Genomic DNA, 20,259 nt, shown 5'->3' on the forward strand with positions numbered 1-20,259 from the left:
ATTTGGTGCATTACATACGTCACGACCAAACAGCAGTGACTGGTTAAATAAAAAAAAGTACCTACCTACCGTCGAATGAACGAATCCTAATGCTGCAAGGTCAGACGGTTTCCACTAAGTGAAACCAGCTGATGAATCAGGCTAGCGAATTTATGCGTCAATTTCCCGTTATATTCCCATGGCTGGTTTTCATAAAGTTCCTGTATTGTGCAAAATTGACTCTAGTGAGCTTTACCTGGATTTGTGTTTTGTTTCATTCACACATGTTTGAGCAATCCTTTTTTATTAGTCTGTCTACATCACCAAAGCTTAAAATCCACCTTTTGATGTCATGCTGTGGTAGTTTGCAAATTCTTTTACCATTGGTTTAGTGGAGATTCCAGATTCTAGTGGTGTATGGAGTTTAAAAACACAGTGGAGCTGTTCCTTCTTCCTGTATTAGATTTAATTTGCAGGATTTGTGTGTTAAACATGTGTGTGAATGAAACAAAACAGCTCCAGGTTTGTTATGAGGAGGAAACAATAGAACATACATCAGAAAACAGCATGGGCCCTATAAAGTAGAGTAAATCTAAATATCCATCTAATGTGTCACCTTGCCACAGGAATCTGCAATTTCCGTCTCTAATGTCTTAATTTAGTCTCACGATCCCTCAGGAAACAGCTGTGGAGTATTTATATCTTGTACTTTAATGGTATATATTCTCACAATGAATGGGCGCACAGGCTGCTCCAAAACTTCAATGTGTTTCGCCTGTAGGAAAAACGTGTACATCAAGGGAGGATTTCTTTACAACTCCAGACACACTCATCTTTTTGATCAGGCTCTGTCTCGCCTCCCGTTTTTATGTTCCCTTTGAATGTTATTATTACAGAGCACTATGCTAGGCTAACACGTGTCATATGCTATGCACATGCTAACACTGTACACAGACAAATGAATACATCAGTCGTTTTGCTGCTAAGACGAAAGTTCATCCAATTTTGCGTGAAGCCAGGGGATAAGTCTGGAATACTCCTGGAATTTCAAATATCAAACAATAGAAGGCGATCCAGAAAGTAATATGAATACAAGGGCACTGAGGCGATTTCAGCTGTGTCTGGAAAATACCGCAGGCCACAGTGTTCTGATTATACTAGTACAAGTACGGAGCCAGCAGACGGCACAAGGTGAAGTGAGGTAGTGTAAACCTAACTAAATTACAATAGTGAAAGCAATGGGAGTTTTGCAGTGTTAGTAAAGATGTAACAGTAACCGAAATATTGTGATATCGTATCGTCAAAAGTCTCACAATAATGTCGTGGGCTGTCGGAATATATTGATTTATACGTTTCTTTGCTTAAATGCATGGTTTTATAGTAGCAACATCTTATAAACATATGGAACTACATATCCCATCATTCATTTCAGTGCAGACAACATGAAGAAATATGTTTTTTATGTGAATTCTTCAGATTATGACGGTAATAATTCACACCAAAATCTTGGCAAGGTATTTTAAAAGCAAAAAAGTGTCCTATCTTCAATTATATCAGCCTCTTCAAAATATTGCAATTAATATTGTATCATGAGATGCATATTGTGAAAATATTGTACCGTGAGATTTGGATATTGTTACATCTGTAGTGCTTACAGCTCATGAACTTTAAAGTGGGACTAAACACATAAAATCTGCCCACAGCCACATTGCAAATAGATCAGCTAAACCGGGCAGTACCTAGAAGACTAAAGAAGACAGTGATATTCACACGACAAACTCCGCCCCTGTAGCCACATGTTTGTGATCAGAAACACATGTCTGTAATCAGGGCAGTCTTTTGTGATATCACCAGCTACTGGAGATTGCAGCAGTCACTGGAAGCATATACTTAGATATTGATTTAACAGTATCTTATGCTATTAAAACACATAGTGAATCAATATGTTATTGTTTCAAATTGTCAATGAATGAGTTTAATGAAAGCTTTTTCTGTCCATGCTAATTCTCTGTCAGTAAAGTATGTTTAGAGTTCAGACATTGGAGGAATAAACGTGACTATTTTATCTGTTACCGTTTTTTGAGGTTAATAAATTCAAGATTAAAAAACAATTCTATTTGCTTTTAATAAGAAGAAATAAAAATCTTAAGGGATAAAACAAAACTGTTTAAAGTTTTTGTTTGTTTCACCATATTACCCAGTCCTATTTGCCTGTCACACCTCAAGCCACTCCAAATGTTATCTTGTAATCAAATTTGTTTATTTCAGTGATTTCTCGCACCTCAGATTAACAGAGTTTAGTACTCATTAATTCTGTAAAAATCGACAATCTTTTTCAGTCCCCTGTGATACTTTATTCCGGACAGGCAGTGTGTGTCTCTGATTGGCTAATCCACCTGTCAGTCAAAAAACGGGGAGATTCATCTGTGACCAGACTCATATCTTTGTAACGTATTGAAGAAGTTTGTATTTTGGATCCCAGGCAACAGTCCTATTACTGTATTGTCACTATTTTTAAGACAGGAGACAGGGTTTTGCGCTCTCAGGAGACATATGGAATTACTCAAAAATGGACAAATGAAACAAAACACAACACCATATTTGTTTTAGATGAAGAAAAAATATTGCATTTTGGAAATATGGACAAGAAATTCAACCAGGCATCTAGTAACTCGGATACATAGCGTTGACAAGTTGACTTATGATGCTTATCTTGATCCAAATGTGTCCCATATTTAAGATTTATGACAGTGTGCTGCTGAAAGAATGTTGGCTTAGCTGCAGCTCTGAGAGATTAAAGGGGTCACTGCACAGGGCTGGACAATACACTACATCTGTATCAATAATAATGGGATTCATATTCAAATATGCTTGTATGGGAGTTTATGATGCTTTGGTATTCAGTTTTAGCTAAACAGAGCATTGAGGTAATATCACAGATGCCATAGCCAGTTCAGTCATAAGACCATTTATAGAGTTGTAGTTTGTGCACATATAATGTAATGTACTCTCTATGATCTCTACTAGAGCTGCGAGACTGATTGCAATCAAATCGAAATCACAATTTGAATGGAAGCAGCTAGAAAATGTCAAGGGCTGCAATTTTTGAAGTACCATAATTTCACCCATTAACGTAGTTTAGTCAGTTTATATGTCAGTCCTCTTCTCAATTCTAATTTAATCGCAATCACAAGTGCTTGTCGGATAAATCACAATCACAAAAGTGTGACATCTGCGAGTGTAACACCATCATATTCTAAAAATTTGAAAACCACTAATTAGGTGAATCATTTTAGAGGGGTTGAATATTACTATACACTCAAAACAGATGTGAAATGGGACTCATAACCTAACACCTAATAAGACTAGAGTTCAGTGGTCCAGAGTGTAGCTGGAATATATGTAAAAAATGACTTGACTGCAGTTCTATGGCCTAACACAGGCATTTTTATTCCATTTATTGGTTAGCCTCTGCACGGTTTTGAATGAGTTTCATCTAGATCTAACCAATCACAGTGAAGCGTGAACTTTCAGCAGAAGATTTTAAAGTGGGACAAAACACCTAAACTCTGCCCACAACCACAACTAACTGGATTAAAGAAGAGAGCGAGAGAGGAGGAGAGTCTGGAGGTATAAGGAACAGTGTGATTGGTCTAACAGGTATCCACGCTTCAAACTCAGCCCCTGCAGCCAGGTATTTGTAATCAGAAGCACCAGGTTTTAGGGCTGGATATCATTAAGAAATTGCCGATACTATACATCCCTCAATACAAAGGCTACGGTACGATATATTTCAAATCGATTCAATACGGTTCAATAAAAACTAAAGGCTAAATCATGGCTGTGAAACTAAAAGTCTTTGTTAAACCACTTCTTGTGCAACGTTCATATGAAACACTCTGATTTTAATCATCAAAACAGTGAAAATGTCAACCAGCAAGCTCTGAACAAGCAACAAAACTGTAGCTCTGTAACAGAATAATTGAGTAAAATATACCAAAAATTACTCTTGGCGATATATGGATACAGCAGCCCACGATATCGATACTGTATCATCACATTAAACGATGCGATATATTGGTATTTCAATATTTTTGCACACCCCTACCAGATTGTAATCAGGGCAGTCTTTTGTGATGTCACCAACTACTTGAAATCGTAAAAGCCATTGAAAACAGCACAAACTTGAATTTAGGTGTCTTTTTGACGGGAAAGCTGCAGATTTACCATATAAAACAAAATATACACAGTTTAGTAATCGTTTCTGGATGTCATTTTGGCCCTGTATCCCTCTGAGCTTCACAGGTCACACATATAGACTAATGTGAATGCGCTCCAGAGGCCATAAGCTCACACAGATGTTGCCTCCTGTAATTGAATACAATCTGCATGTATGAGTTTCCTATAGGGCCACCCTGTTAGCACTCTCCCCTCACCTTTACTCCGCTGTGACGTCCAACTTCAGCTATTCGCCCAGTCGTTAGCTGGACCAGGTGTATTTTTAGAGTGTGGTTTTAGGTCAGCTGAGGTCCACACATGTCCAATATTTATCTCTACAAGGAGTGGAAAGGACTTTTATGCAAATAGTTGACATTTTTGAAAGAATAGTACAATTGTGTGTGCACAAATGAGTTACTAGACGATTAAAGTGTTGCGAAAGATACTAAAGCTTGTGTTATAATGCTGCTAACTCATCAAAAACATACCTGGAGTTGTGTTTTGTTTCATTCACACACGTTGAATAACTTTATATCATTAGTTTGTCTACATCTCCAAAGCTCAAAATGCCACCTTGTGATGTCATGAAGCAGTAGTTTTCAAGTTGATAGCTCCTTTTAACTTCCTTTTTCAGTAGAGATTGGTAATTCCAGGTCTGAAATCATCCAAATGATTCTAGTGACAGTGTATGGAGTTTAAAAACACAGTGAAGCACTTCCTGTATTACCACATTGCATCACGGGGTGGAACAGAGTTTGAGAGAAGCACGCCAGATTTGTGTGTTAAACATGTGTGAATAAAACAAAACACAACTCCAGGTATGTTTATGATGAGAAAACAACATAGATTAGGTAAAAAAATAAATACAAAATAGCGTAATATGGGCCTTTTAAGTAAGAATATTTTTATGTGCTACTATTAAAGCAGGAAAAGAGCTTTTTTTTAGCATTATAACTCATTATAGATGCTAAGGAATTGACTTGATACCACAATGATAATAACACTTTTTATTAGAATGTCATTTTCAACATAAAATTGTAGCGCTTTCTTTTATATTATTGTGTGGGCTTATATCTGTGTAATCCCTCCGTCGTCCAAGTACGTTCCATAGTGGTCCATGAGCGTAAACAAGTCTACGTGCTCTTATGCAGCTGAAGATTATTCTAAAGCAATTCAGGAAAGGTGAATTTTTGTCCTGTGAATGTGACTTTTTAGTATTAATACCTGTTCAAATTAGTATCTAGTTGTATTTGATTTTTACTCTTGAGTACAATTTCTGGCTTTTCTGCATTTCAATCTCTTAACAGCTCATTTCAGCTATGTTTCAAGAAGTAATTGAGTGATTTCTGAGTCAGCAACTTTACAACTTTATTCAATCAAATGTGTTGATTTATAACATACCACAAACATACCAGCCCTGAATTTTAATCCACCTCCACAGATTTGGTGAAGACATGTTCCTACTGAAAGAATTCAATTTGTCGTTGCCAATGAAAAGTCTTACAGAGAGTATCTAATTTCCTTTTTTCCAAATGCAAAACAGACCTTTTACATATCGACTATAGCATTAGTCAGACATTATCGGGCTTCTATAATGTAAATTTTGTGTAGCAGAGCGATTTCTAAGCCTTCTAGTATTCCCTACTTTATTTATCTTTATTGCTATTTTTAATTTGTAGTTAGGGAATTACTGAAAGGATCCATATTACGCCATTTTCTCGTCGACAATATGTTATAACATTGTTTCCTCGTCAGAAACATACCCGGAGTCTTCTCTCAAACAGAATACACTCTGTTCCACCTTGTCATTTTGTAATAGGACGTCCTCCACTGTGTTTTTAAACTTCATACATCTTCACTAGAATCACTTGAATACTATCAGCTCTGAAATTGCTCATCTCTACTAAACAAAAGGCTGTTAACTTGAAAACTACCGCTTCAGGACATCACAAGGTGGAACATTTTGAGCTTTGCAGATGCAGACAGACTGATAATAAGGGGTTATTCAAACATGTGCGAATGAAACAAAACACAACTCCTGGTATGTTTTTCATGAGATAACAACATTCCAACATGCCCAAATGTTCACAAGAGTCCATTTTGTGTAGTATAGTTCCTTTAAGTTTGATTCAACATCTGCTTTAGTTACATTTTATTATCATTGATGGCGTGAAGCTGATTCAAACCTGCTGTAATGAAAGAAATGTAAAAAGGTGCACACTCGTTGAATATTGTGAACATTTGGTTTGGGTTAAAAGTCGTAAAAATAAGGACAAGGGACCGTGAGTATTTCCATCTCTAAAGAGCTGTAAAGTTGAAGCCACATTAATTTAGTAGAAAGTCAAAATGGGTTTGGTCCAGTTCAAGACCTCTACCTCTGTGAGAATCTGGTTTCAAAGAATAAATCACACTACACTTTTTTGAGCAGATGCAATATCCAGGATTTGTTTTGATGCTTTGGCTGATAACTGAGTGGGTTTCAACAATGAACCCATAATAAGAACTCAACATAACACTCCCTTTCTATCCTGCTGTGAGTTTGATTAGTGGCCTTTCAATAGGTGCTGCAGCTCCAGGGATTTCTGGCCCAAAAAGAATTCTCCCATAGTGCACATTGTAGTAAGTGTTCAGCTGACAGGGCATCCACAGCTTTCACAAAACTTGGATTTTTGTAGGGATTTCCCAGTATTTTTATAATGGGAACTTTTCAGATTTTGTAAATCTTCAAAGCGGCTAAAAGTTAGCTTTGTAAGTGTTAACCTAGCTCCACTCTGAGTTTGTACTAGCTCCACTCTAGTTGTTGTCACGCTAATTGGTCAGAACTGGTTATAAGGAATCAGAAATATGTTCCCTCAGCTCTATGTTTCCTCAACCCTATGTTTCCTCAGCCCTATGTTTCCTCAACCCTATGTTTCCCTCAGCTCCTATGTTTCCTCAACCCTATGTTTCCTCAGCCCTATGTTCCCTCAGCTTTATGTTTCCTCAACCCTATGTTTCCTCAGCCCTATGTTTCCCTCAGCTTTATGTTTCCTCAGCCCTATGTTCCCTCAACCCTATGTTTCCTCAGCCATATGTTCCCTCAGCTTTATGTTCCCTCAGCCCTATGTTTCCTCAACTCTATGTTCCCTCAGCTCTGTGTTCCCTCAACCCTATGTTTCCTCAACCCTATGTTCCTCAGCCCTATGTTTCCCTCAGCCCTATGTTTCCTCAGCCCTATGTTCCCTCAGCTTTATGTTTCCTCAACCCTATGTTTCCTCAGCCCTATGTTCCTCAGCTTTATGTTTCCTCAACCCTATGTTTCCTCAGCCCTATGTTTCCTCAGCCCTATGTTCCCTCAGCCCTATGTTTCCTCAGCTTTATGTTTCCTCAGCCCTATTTTCCTCACCCTATGTTTCCCTCAACCCTATGTTTCCTCAGCCCTATGTTTCCTCAGCCCTATGTTCCCTCAGCCCTATGTTTCCTCAGCCCTATGTTCCCTTATTTCTAAAATTTTTCCTATTTCTAAGATTGTTCTCAAAATTAAACTCTAAGTCACTTCAAGTCATTTTTTATTTTTATACCGCATTTAAAGGTATGATTCAGAGTAATTTCACCCTACGATCCTTTACACCATGACCTCTACATTACATCTGTAGTCCAAATTGGGAGAAATAGGGATAAAATCTGATGCAAATTGATGATAAAGGAAAAGTGGGAACAAAGGACCTAATTTTGGAGAATAAAAACAACAACAAAAAAAAGGCCTTAGAAATGAGGGAACAAAGGCACACTCCCGGTTATAATGCACAATGCACATCACAGGGTAATAATAAATAAATAAATAAATAAATAATAAAAAACACCTTCTTCCAGATCTTATTATACTTCCATGGTCCTAACAGTTTATGGGTGACATTTTGAGGACCTTTGACCATTCAAAAGATACAATGTTTTGCTTAGAATTGATCATTGCTCATGGGAAGTATTCAAAATGTGTGGAACATTACAGATCTTGATTTGGTAATTTTATGTGAACAATTATTACAGTTATTTATTGGCTGATATTACATCTTTTTATTGTCATTGTACTCAAGCAAACAATGAAATGAAGTTTAGAAAATCACAGACAACTGTATTTAAGCCAAGACTAACATTCAGTCCACAGCATTTGGTTTTAGTTTTACACATTAACAGTGCAAGTTGCTAAATCCATTGTTCTTGTGTGATTTCTCGCAGGGCGACATCCAGCAGCTCCTGATCGTGGCGGACCCCCGAGCGGCCCACGACTACTGTGAACACTACAGCCCCGACTGTGAAAGCCCCGCCCACCACGACACACCCCAAGCCCAGGAGCCCGAGGAGGAAGTGGTCAGTCAAACTGTCTGTGTGATGGGTGTGTGTAGGGGATATGTAGTTATTCTCAAACTTTTAGTACCAAGCAACAACTAAAATTGCAAACGTACGCTGCTATACTGAGCCTAAAGATAACAAAGATAATTTTAATATTAAGAGCAAAAAAGGGTTGAAAAAGACTGAAGTGAAACCAGAATCAACCCAGGATTAAACTTAGAACTAAGGGCATGTTCACACTTGTCCTGGTTGGGTCTTGTGTAAACCAGTTTAGTCCAGATTGCAGACCTGATTTGGTCCTATTCGAGTCCTGGACAGTTTCTCAATCCCCGAACTTGTACAGACTTGTGTGCCTGTGGACTTGTGCAACGTCACGCTCTGCACCCCACGTTTGCTCCAATTCAAAGTCCATTTCTCGGCAAGATCGCCTGAAATCCCTGGATGAGAAGTTGCTCCGCCCGTTTCACAGAGGACGCATTGGAGGAGAATACATGAGTCTGCAGACTGGGAACTGAGAATCGGTCCTGGTTTAATTGTTGCCAAGGCCAGATTAATTCCAGATTTATTCCATATTTATTCTCAATTTTGATGTGACCTATGAACAAGTGTGAATGCACGCGTAGAGATAACTTTAATTTTAAGAGCAAAAAGTCAAGACGGCAAATAATCCTGAACTGAAGAAGAATTCAGATTCAAATTAAACCAGAATCAATCCAGGCCTAAACCAGTAAACCAGGTCTGAACAAGGAGAAGACAAAGACTTCATGAGCTAAACCAGCACCACAGCACTGAACTTCTATCTAAACCAACTCGAAATAAGAAATACACTTGGACTAAACTAAATCTCAACCAGGACTAAAACTAAATGCTCAGTTTTTTCACAGCAGGTTTAGATGAACAATGTAACTGACTCTCAAAAGTACCATTAGATTATGCAACATGTGCAACCAAGAATTTCAGTTTTAGCACCAGTGGTCTAACCGTGCGGCTCTGGGTAGGTGGGCTCTGCTTCGTGATGTGGGTCATTAGGTAAAGATGTCCTGCGGGAGAGAGGCTAAATAAACGGTTAGTCAGAGAAAGTGTTGACAACAGCAGGGGAAGAGGGTTAGCGCGATGAAAAGAGGAGAGCAGGAAACAGGAAGTGAAAGAGATCTGAAAAGAATGATAACACAGATTCAGAAGTGAATGAGGACTTTGAACTGTGCAACTATTCAGATCTTAACTGTGATTAGATTCTATCTGACTGCAAAAACAGTTCTGTAAAATAATAAAAACTAATTTGTCTTATGAATGATATGGACGATTGTTCTAAATCTACAGTAAGTTTTAAAACATTAATTTGAAACACTCAGCATATCTCATTATATAATCTTATAACTGACTACTTTCACTGTCACGAACTTACTATATTTTGCAGTAACTTTGAGAATAGGGTGAGAAACAGGAAATAGGAGATTTGTGAGGAATGATGACAAGAATTAATTGAAATGCTTTCGTATTAGACCTAAACCAAACAAAACTACATGTGAGTTCAGCAGACATGTTAACCATTATAAAGTCTGATTTCCAAGGCTGAGCAAAGATTTATGTTTGGTCTGTCCTGGAGTGACACATTATATTGTTATATTCTTGGGAATTCCAGACAGTAATGGAGAGTCAGACAGGAAATGGGGTGTAAAACAAAGAGCCGATCTAAACAAAAATGGGAACGAACTGAAAACTGAACTTTCTACATCATGCAATACAGTTGGTTAGTCATAGGGGTGTAACAATAACCAAAATATCGTGGTATTGTATCGTCAGAATCTTTCATAATAATATCGTGGGCCATCACAATATATCGAATTGCAAGGTTTTTGACTTGAAAGTATTAAAAAAGAGGAAACTGCACAGGCCATGATCCTTTACTTACTTTACTACTTAATAAAATAACTGTTATTAAGCACTTTTATATATTATATCATTGGAATATGTTAGTAATGATTCACATCGAAGACTGGTCAAGTTATTTAAAAAGGAAAAAATAGCATATGTACAATTCTCTTAACTCCTCCAAAATATCGTAATAATTATCGTAACGTCAGAGGCATATCGTGATCATATCGTACCATGAGATTTTATTTATTTTTATTTATTTATTCAATATTTTATCAAGTAAGTCAGTTGAGAACACCTTCTTATTTACAATGACGATCTGGCCAAGAGGCAGTATAAAACAAAGGCACAACCAGAAAACACTCACACATAAACTATAACATGAAACAGTGAATAGAGATATAAGACAGTGAAACATTTGCAGATATAAAAGTGTTAAAAAACATGTGCAAATATTCTGTAAAATACTCTGGGTGGAGTTTTTAAAAGTCGACAGAGGTAAAAACAAACTAAGATTTGCATATTGTTACATTCCTACTTACTCAGGATATAATATAATATATAATAAGCAAACATTTTTGATAGGACACTTTTTTGCTTTTAAAATGCCATGAAAAGATTTTGGTGTGAATTATTTCCATCATAATCCCAAGAATTCAAGTCAAAAACATATTTCTTCATGTTGTCTGCACTGAAATGAATCATGGGATATGTAGTCCCTATGTTTATAAGCTGTTGCTACTATAAAACCATGCATTTAAGGAAAGGAACTTGTAATTCGATATATTGTGTCAGCCCACGATATTATTGTGAGACTTTTGATGATACGATATCACGATATTTCGTGTTATTGTTACATCCCCACTAGTTAGTTACCATCATTTAAATTCATCATATGTCAAAGTTTTCTAATGTATAATCATATGTACATGGATACTTACCAATAACTTTTAGCAAATGTAACATTCGAAGCTTAATTCTTCATTTTAAATACAATTTAAATCAAAATTAAGCATGGCAATTCAAAATGTGGTCTTGAGAAATAAAGAAAGTTCAATCATAAATGCCAGCAATCTGGATAGAGATAAACAAAGACAAAACTGTAAACAAATAAATAAATACATGAATAATAATTAGGCACGGCAAGGCAAGTTTATTTGTATAACACAATTCGTAAACAAAGTAATTCAAAGTGCTTTACAGAATAAGAAATACATTAAAATCACAATAAAAACAAATCAAAACATAAATAAGAATCATAAAATGAAAAAGAGAGAAAGACATTAAATTAGAGAGATAAAAAAAAACAAAAAACACCAATTAGCTCTCATCTGTCAAAGAGTACGACCCACCTTGTCAACACGCAAAGTCCTCGTTCAACCAAACATCAACTCAGCCTTTTAGTCTGTGCCAATAGCAATTTTGTTATAGTATTACTTGAATCTATCTTCATTATAAACATGGCTTCATTTTCCACATTGTTATTCTGCCAGCACCTCTCAAGTATTCTAGGCACATATTTGAACCATTAATATTTCCTTCAGCTTTAAGCACTTTCACAGAGTCCACTCCGCTCCCTCTCGGTCTGATTGAAAACCGTTGACATACCAATTGTCTCCTTCACGTGAGCCGCATTGTAGTTACTTTTTTGTTTTATTATTCTGGCTCTCTTGAAAATCCTCTGCCAGATTTCCGTAATTCAATGTAGTTTATTGTGTCATTTTTTTCTTTTCTTTTCTTTTTTTTTGCAACTTGAAGTCCACTTTGCTCCCTCTCAGTCTGAAAACCGTTGACATACCAATTGTCTCCTACTCTTGAGCCACATTGTAATTTGATTTTTTATTATTCTGGCTCTTTGGAGAATCCTCTGCCAGATTTCCATAATTCAGTGTAGCTTTTTGTGTCAATTTTTTCTTTCCTTTTTTTTTTTTTTTGCTACTTGACGTCCACTTTCCTCACTTTGTCTGAAAACCGTTGACATACCAATTGTCTCCTACACTTGAGCCACATTGTAACATGATTTTTATTATTCTGGCTTTTTGGAAAATCCTCCGCCAGATTTCCGTAATTCAGTGTAGCCATTTTTTAAATTTTCTTTAAATTTTTTTTGCTACGTGAAGTCCACTTTGCTCACTTTGTCTGAAAACCGTTGACATACCAATTGTCTCCTACACTTGAGCCACATTGTAACATGATTTTTATTATTCTGGCTCTCTTGAAAATCATCTGCCAAATTTCCATAATTTAATGTAGCTTTTTGTGTCATTTTTTCTCTTTTCTTTTCATTTTTTTTGCTACTTGACGTCCACTTTTCTCAGTCTGAAAACCATTGACATACCAATTGTCTCCTACACTTGAGCCACATTGTAATACGATTTTTATTATTCTGGCTCTCTTGAAAATCCTTTCCCAGATTTCCATAATTCAATGTAGCCATTTTTTTTTCTGTTCTTTTCATTTTTTTACCACTTGAAGTCCACTTTGCTCCCTCTCAGTCTGAAAAGTGTTGACATACCATTATCTTCGACGCTTTGAAATTGTCATTTTTTTGTCATTTAAATTTTATTATTCTGGCTTTGTGGGAACCAGATTTTCTTAATTGAAATGCACCTTTTTGTGTCAATTATTTTATTTATTTATTTTTTCAAGCTGACATTTTTCCTCCGGTATTTTGCTAGAGAGAACTGATGAGGTCAGAGCAATGGAAAATCTCCCCCCTTTTTCCCCAGCCCACTCTGAAGAACGCGGTGATTTATATCTTTAATGACTTTAACAGGCTCTACCCAGACTCCCAGGGAAATACTAGCCTTTCCTTCCAAACCTAGACCTCCAAAACCTGGAAAAGTCAACGCTAGGACTATAGCCGGATCCAGTGCAGTCCAAGTATCCAGCCATTCCGATCTGTGGAAAATATTGCTCTATCATCGAGTTTCGTCTATAGACAAGATGGAGAGCTTGTCAATCCTAAAAGGACAAGAGGGAGTGTTTTGGTCACGAGGACATTGTAAATCTGCATTATCCATCTCCAGTTTGAGAAGCGAAAGGGACAAATGTTTTCCAACATTCCGACACTATTTGAAATTAAATTGAAACTAAAGGAGTGATGACTAATCATGTCACCAGACTTTCAAACATTTTTATTTGTCAAATTTTTATCTAGATATAGGTGGGTAGAGTAGCCAAAAGTTGTACTTTAACTTAATATTACTAGAGTAGAAGTACAAAGTAGTGCTCCAAGAAATCAAGTAAGAGAAAAAACACTTCTACTCAAATAAGGCTGCGTTCAGACTGCAGCCTGAAGTGACCCAAATCCGATTTTTTGGCTTCTATGTGACCTGTATCCGATCTTTTAATGACAGTCTGAACGACACAGATCCGATTTTTTCAAATCCAACCCAGGTCACTTGGATATGTGGTCCTGAATCCGATACATATCCGATCTTTTGACATGCGACTTCAGTCTGAACAGCCAAAGCGCATCCATCCGACCTACACGTCATCAACAAGCGACAAACGTCACTATTCTGCGCTGAAGCAGGCGGAAACCGGAACTGTAAAATCGCCAGGTGCTCAATGCTCGCGTCCATGTTTGGAACAACTTCCGTAAACACAGAGCACGCTCGCTGCGGTTGACGCATGGGGTTGACGTCATCGTGTCTCCAGTGCGCATGCGGGACACTTTCGGGCCGTTTAATGTTCACACTGAAGTCACAGACAAGTCGCATTTAATTGGAAATGTGAACGACCTCGCAAAAACATCAGATTTCACAAAAAAATCGGAATTGAGCATTAAGCCCTGCAGTCTGAACGTAGCCTAAGAGTAACTTTCTATCTTGATGGAGAACAAACCAGACCAAGTTACAGGCCAGATCTGTGGAGTGGCGCCCTCACTCACAGTCAGAATCCCTGTTTTTGTAGGTGTTTTTAAGCTATAAAACCACCTGTAATTTAATAAATGTAAGGTAGAACTGTTTAATATCGTATTGTGGAACATTTTAAGTAGAGTAAAGACATATCCATAGAAACAAGAAGGTGACAAACCCGAACTGAAAAATTACACAGTGTGCCTTTAAACAAAACATTAAATAAAGCACAATCTGGTAAAAATTAAATCATATCTGAAAGCGTGGTGCAAGAAACACAAATGTTCAAATAATTCCATATTGTCTACAAGATTTTGTCACTTGTAGACTTACTCACGAATAGTAAACAAAACTTTTGCTCAAGTAAGAGTACTGTTACTTCAATAAAAGTTGGTACAAAACTATGCTAGAAAAGTGTGAATTCTTTAAAAAGTTACTCAAACAAATGTAAAAGTAACTGAGTACTACCCAACTTCAGTTATTGGGCAATAATTAAAAAACTGAAGATACTTATGACCCCAAGAAAACTCTTAATTTCACACAACACAACTGTATTTCATTCCTGAGATTCCAGTGATGTTCAGAATCACCAATAAAGTGACCACGTGAGCCAGGAAAGTAAAGATATATATACTACCTGTCAAAAGTTTTAGACCACCCTGTTTTTTCTAGTTATTTATTGCAATTCAAGTCATGCAAGTCCAATGAAGTGCTTGAAATGGTAGAAAGGTAAGTACTGGACAGACAGAGGTTAGATAAAAGATAAAAGATACAAAACACAAGTCCAAGCTCTGCCAAAACTATCTCAGGAAAAAAAGAACAAGATGGTAAAGCTTGAAAACATGAAGAGTCCAGCACAGTGTCCAGACTTAAGCCCCATCGAGCTGGTTTGGGATGAACTGGACAGAAGAGTGAAAACCAAGAAACCTACAAGTGCCACACATGTATGGGAACTTCTGCAACAGACTGCAACTTTCTGAAGAATATTTGATTTCTATTGTAAAAAGAACGAGCCACGAGTGTGTTCAGCTGTTATATCTGCCAAAGGTGGACACTTTCATGAATCAAAAGTTTAGAATACGTTTTGGTCAACAGTAAACAGTAAACAACTGGAAGAAGTGTGGTGTTTTAAAACTTTTGACTGGTGCTTTTAGTTTGAGAGTAGAATTTAGCATAGATTTAAGTGTCTTGTTACACACCAAAATTCGGTCAAATTGAATGAATTGAAGACACATTTGTTGCATGCAGTATGTAAAACACTCTTGCCAATCTTGAGAGCTAATTGGCTTATTTCTCGTCACTTGGCTATTTAACTTGAATTTTTTCTACACAGATTTAAGATTTAGACTTACAATGCCCCATTTATAACAAACTTTTTTATTTTTTTTCTTTAACTGTTTCAACCACAATTGGATTAGCGGCTGAAGTTGCTAATCCGCTAAAGCACTTGTATCATTCACATCTGGCCCTAGAAAAACAAAGGGAACCATGCAGAAGACGCAACCAAGCACTATTTTATGACATCTCTTCAGTATTTTCACCTTTCATCCAAGCCCGGGCACAGCCAAGTTCTTCAAGACCATAAATCATTATAAATCGTTCCTCCACAATCTCTGTTTCTCTCTTTTCTTTTAGTCAGTACCGTCTGGCCAAAGACTCTCTTCATTTTGACCTCTCATTTGGTCACTGACTGGACACGAGACGAGCCAAACAGGCAGTTGCGGATTTGATGGTGTTTTGATGATCTCGGCGGTCGTCAGGGGGCTCGTCTGAATCCCCGCTCTGATAGAGAGGCGGAGATCAGCGGATTGTGCGCTAACTCAATCTGATTTATCCTTCCTCTGCGACTAGAGAGAGATATGGGGGAGAAAGACGGCAACAGAGACATGAAAATGACAGTCGCTCCATGCTCAAAAAATATCTCTTTAAAATTGCATGGATTTTGTGGGGGATTTTTCTTGTAATGGTATCATCAGCTTTTACATTTCAGTAGCCAAAATCATATGTTACTTCAAAATCATATCACTCTACTAGAAGTATTAAGTAGTGGTCCAATAAAACGCGAAAGAAAGAATGAGTAAGAATGAAAGAATGTAAGAATGAAAAAAAAAAAAAAAAATGGGGGGAAACTACTATCTAGACTAACTAATGGGATACAACTTCTGATTTATAATTCAAAGTTAATGTAGATGGAAGGACAAAACTTTAATGCGAAAAAAATCTCTTATTTTGAAAGAATATTTCACAAAAAAAATAGAAAAACAAAATCATACGTGTCTGAAGGAGCAGTGTAAGAATCACAAATGTTCAAACAATTTTATATTCAACATGAAACTTGTCATCTCCTCACTGTGGGAAGACCAAAACCAACCAAAATTTTTACTCAAGCAAGATTGCTGTTACTTCAATAAAATATTACTAAAGTAGGAACAAAAGTATGCTGCTAGATAAATACGCTGACAAGTTCAATTCTTTAAAAAGTAAGGCGACTACCCACTTCCACATTTTAGTGATGTTGTGTGTTGAGAAATGTATCTAGTCTGTAAAAAAACACAACTTACAAGTTAAATGCTTAAAACTTCTGTATGTTTTTAAAGATATTTTACCACATTTGCAACTGAAAATGGCTTTACCACATCCATCCTTCAATAAGCTTACTCTTGGCGAACAATGCAGTGGACTTTTACTTATAAGAACTTGTTAGCCTGATCAAGAATAACAAGCTACAGTTTTGTGGTTGTGGGTTTGCTAATCTAACCATTGTCATTTCTTAGAAGATTTTATTCATCTGCCAAGCTTAGACTCCTAATGAAAAGGAAAAAAAGAAATGGATTTTGTCTATGCGAATCACACAGACATAGACACTTTTAACATTGTCTTAAAATTTCCCCGTTCTTTGGTATTCATTTAAACACAGAATTAAAGCTAAATGTATTACTTCCGAATGGTAGACACTGTAATGTTTGCTATAAAACATGTCAAATCGTTAGCACGTGTTAGCTGCACAGATGCCGCAGCAGTGGTCAGACCCCCTGCTACTGTTTTGTTCTCCTATCCCTTCATTTACCAACACGTGATGGCCTAATCTCTCCTTTTAACAACCCAATAAATGAAAGCTAGTGGTTAGAGCTAACATTAAACGGGACATTCTTCTGGCTTCATATTGTATGTGTATAACTTCCTGTGCAATTAAACAAGGTATTTTAAAGGCTCTGTGCCTGATTTTTCCCATGTATTTCCCACCACTTCTAAAAATGCCCCTCTTAAGTACCACCACCTCTTTGAGAGGTCAGTACACTCTCCCCATGACTTTAACAATACCTGAGTACCCTAGTACAGTATAGTACAGTACAGGACAGGAGCATGCTCTGAGCGTGTCTCTATCTCTCCCTTTACAAAGTGCTCTTTCTGTGATTTTGTCCTCTACTCTGATTGGCTGCTCTGGCTGTCTGTCAGGGACATACTTAGTCATCTCTGATTGGACAAGTCCCCCTTTACATGTGCTGTCATTGGTTGCTTTTTCCTATGCTTGTGCTTGATTGGGCGCCTGTAGAAAGCAGGCAGGAATAAACACCGCCAGCATTGGATTCACATGCGGCTTGTATCAGCTTGAGGATATGAAGAAAATGAAAACAAAATAAACATATAAAACCCTATACACAGAGATGAAGCTGACTCCTGACAGAACAGGACCAGTTTCACTGAGGAGAGCCAGAGCCACAACGACAGTGAGTCTCACATGAAAACACGTAAGCACAAGACATTATACTCAATAAAAACACTTTTTGATTAGACTAACAGTGTGAGCTGAGGTTCAGAGGAGATGCATTTATCTGTTTAAGCAAAACAGGAGCTAAAGTCTGAGTAATGTGTCTCCTATAGGTAAGAACTTCACCATGATTTTTTTTCTGAACTGGTTTTATTTGACAGAAAAAAGTGCACAAAATCAAAAAGTAAGCAATTTTATGCCATAGAAAAGCATGTACATTTAAATGTCAATGCTATTGTGGTTCTCACATGCAATACCACATAACTAAGTATCCCAACACACACATAAAAAACAGCCATCTGCATCTCACATGACAGTAGTTGTGACTGAGTTTCGTGACGTTACTGAACCCATTCTGAATGAACTCTCGAACACGTCTCTGCTGGAGTGGGCCCACGGCAGCAGCTTCCTCAGCATCTTAAGGGAGCGCTTCATGAACTTCTGCCCTGCAAAGGCGTAGATGATGGGGTTCAGACAGCAGTGACTGTAGGCCACAGTCTCTGTTACTGTGATGGAGAGCCTAAGGTTTGTGTCCAGTTCACAGCTGTCTGCCAGTACATCTACTAATTTCAAGTAATACAGAAATAAAGTGATGTTGTACGGAGCCCAGAAAAGAAAGAATGCCACCATGACGCAGATGATGAGCTTGACACTGCGGTGTTTCTGTGTACTCCTTATTTTCATCAGAGTAGGGATGATCCTGGAGTAACACACCACCATCACAGTGTAAGGAAGCACAAGACCCAGGATATTTGTGGAAAAGATGTTATATTTCTCCCAGGTTCTGTCTTCTTGACAACTAACATATTCTGAATCTTCTGTATCTTTTCCCGCTTGTGTTAAGATGAAGGCTGGCAGTGATGCGCAGAAGCTCAGAGCCCAAACACATGTGATCACAACCATCCCAGTTTTCCTGGTGCGGTATTTGGAGGCCTTTTGAGCGAATTGGATGAGCACATATCGATCCAGAGTCATAACCACCATGAAGAAGGTGCTGCTGTAGTAGCCCACGTTGTGCAGACCTCCGTTGATGTGACACATGAAGTCTCCAAAGATCCAGGAAGAACTGCCAATGTAGTGAGCGAACAGAGGCAGAGTGAGCAGGAACAGCAGGTCAGACACAGCCAGCTGCATCAGACACATGTCTGTCAGGTTCGACCTGTGACAGTGTTTCAGCAGGACTCCCACCACCAGGCCATTACCCACAAAACCAAGGATGAAGACCAAAATGTACAAAACTGGTATAAACACTTGTCCAAAGTTTGTCAAAAATTCGCTGTCACAGGGGGAAAAAAAACCATCATCGTCATAGTAGGATGTGTTGTCTTCCATGGCTTTGTACCTCCTGGTTCTGAATGAAAAAAGGAAATCTCAAATCTGACAGTGAGAGGTGTTATCCGCACTGACAGCCCTTATAATGAATACTGCAGCACAGAGACACGGTGCGCATGTTATTTCCTGTAAGTCCCTAACTGAGGACGTGTGAGATCCTTATCAGATACCCACTTCTCGATTTGCAAAACAGAAACAAAGTGCATGAGAACAAACCAGTGTTCAGGTTGATAAAAGTGCCGGGGGAAAAACACTGCTAGATTGTGGTTTTGTAAAGAGCAAGCATTGGTTCCCGACCTTTACTGTCTCATACTGTTGAGTACCCCCCATTAATGGAACTTCAGTAGTTATAAATCTGTACTAGACCAAGTATACATAGATGTGTGTGTGTATATTCAGTCACGTGTGTATATTTACATTTTAGGGTTGTCACATTTACAACATTTCAAACTGCAACCTCAATTCCTTTTTATCTTTTTTTCCCGCTGTATTTATTTACATTAAATTGATATTTTTGGGGGGCAACACTACTTCATAGTTACATACATAATGCACACATATTTTATTTTTATAATATTTTTAACATGTCATTTTGCTAGATCCAAAAGGTCTATTTAGACGTTACACTTTGAAGTACCTGTTAGACCAATCACAATGTTTTTATACCTTCAGACCCTGCCCCTCCTCTTCTCTCATTCTCTTCTTTAGTCCTTTAGGCACTACCCAGTTTATCCGCTCTATTTGAAACATGGTTATAGGAGGAGTTTATGTGTTTAGCCCCACTTTCAGACGGTAAAAATCAGGTATAACGCTTTTAATTTCTGAATAAAATCTTACAAAACATAATAATTTGGGTAATAAGGTATTTCAAACATGCTATCGTTTGAAATACAT

The 20,259-nt window shown here is 37.6% G+C and overlaps 2 protein-coding genes across 2 annotated transcripts in view; one reads left to right on the forward strand and one right to left on the reverse strand.

Annotated features, from left to right (window-relative positions):
* LOC110153471 (collagen alpha-1(XI) chain-like) overlaps positions 1–20,259 on the forward strand; it is a 214,237-nt gene that overhangs the window by 42,229 nt on the left and 151,749 nt on the right. The window contains 1 exon segment of the mRNA XM_020917373.2: positions 8,413–8,544. Within this exon segment, the coding sequence (XP_020773032.2) occupies positions 8,413–8,544 (132 nt within the window).
* Positions 18,187–19,461, reverse strand: LOC129408412 (C-C chemokine receptor type 2-like). Its single transcript, XM_055152063.1, has one exon. It carries the CDS (start codon positions 19,363–19,365, stop codon positions 18,340–18,342), a length of 1,026 nt encoding a protein of 341 aa, XP_055008038.1. The 5' UTR covers positions 19,366–19,461; the 3' UTR covers positions 18,187–18,339.

The sequence above is a fragment of the Boleophthalmus pectinirostris genome, unplaced genomic scaffold, assembly GCF_026225935.1.
Source record: "Boleophthalmus pectinirostris isolate CB_2022bp ecotype Guang Dong unplaced genomic scaffold, ASM2622593v1 HiC_scaffold_16, whole genome shotgun sequence".
Taxonomy (NCBI): Eukaryota; Metazoa; Chordata; class Actinopteri; order Gobiiformes; family Gobiidae; genus Boleophthalmus; species Boleophthalmus pectinirostris.

Coding starts and splice junctions, on each gene's coding strand:
- LOC129408412 (XM_055152063.1), bottom strand. CDS start 19,365: ATGGAAGACAACACATCCTACTATGACGATGATGGTTTTTTTTCCCCC.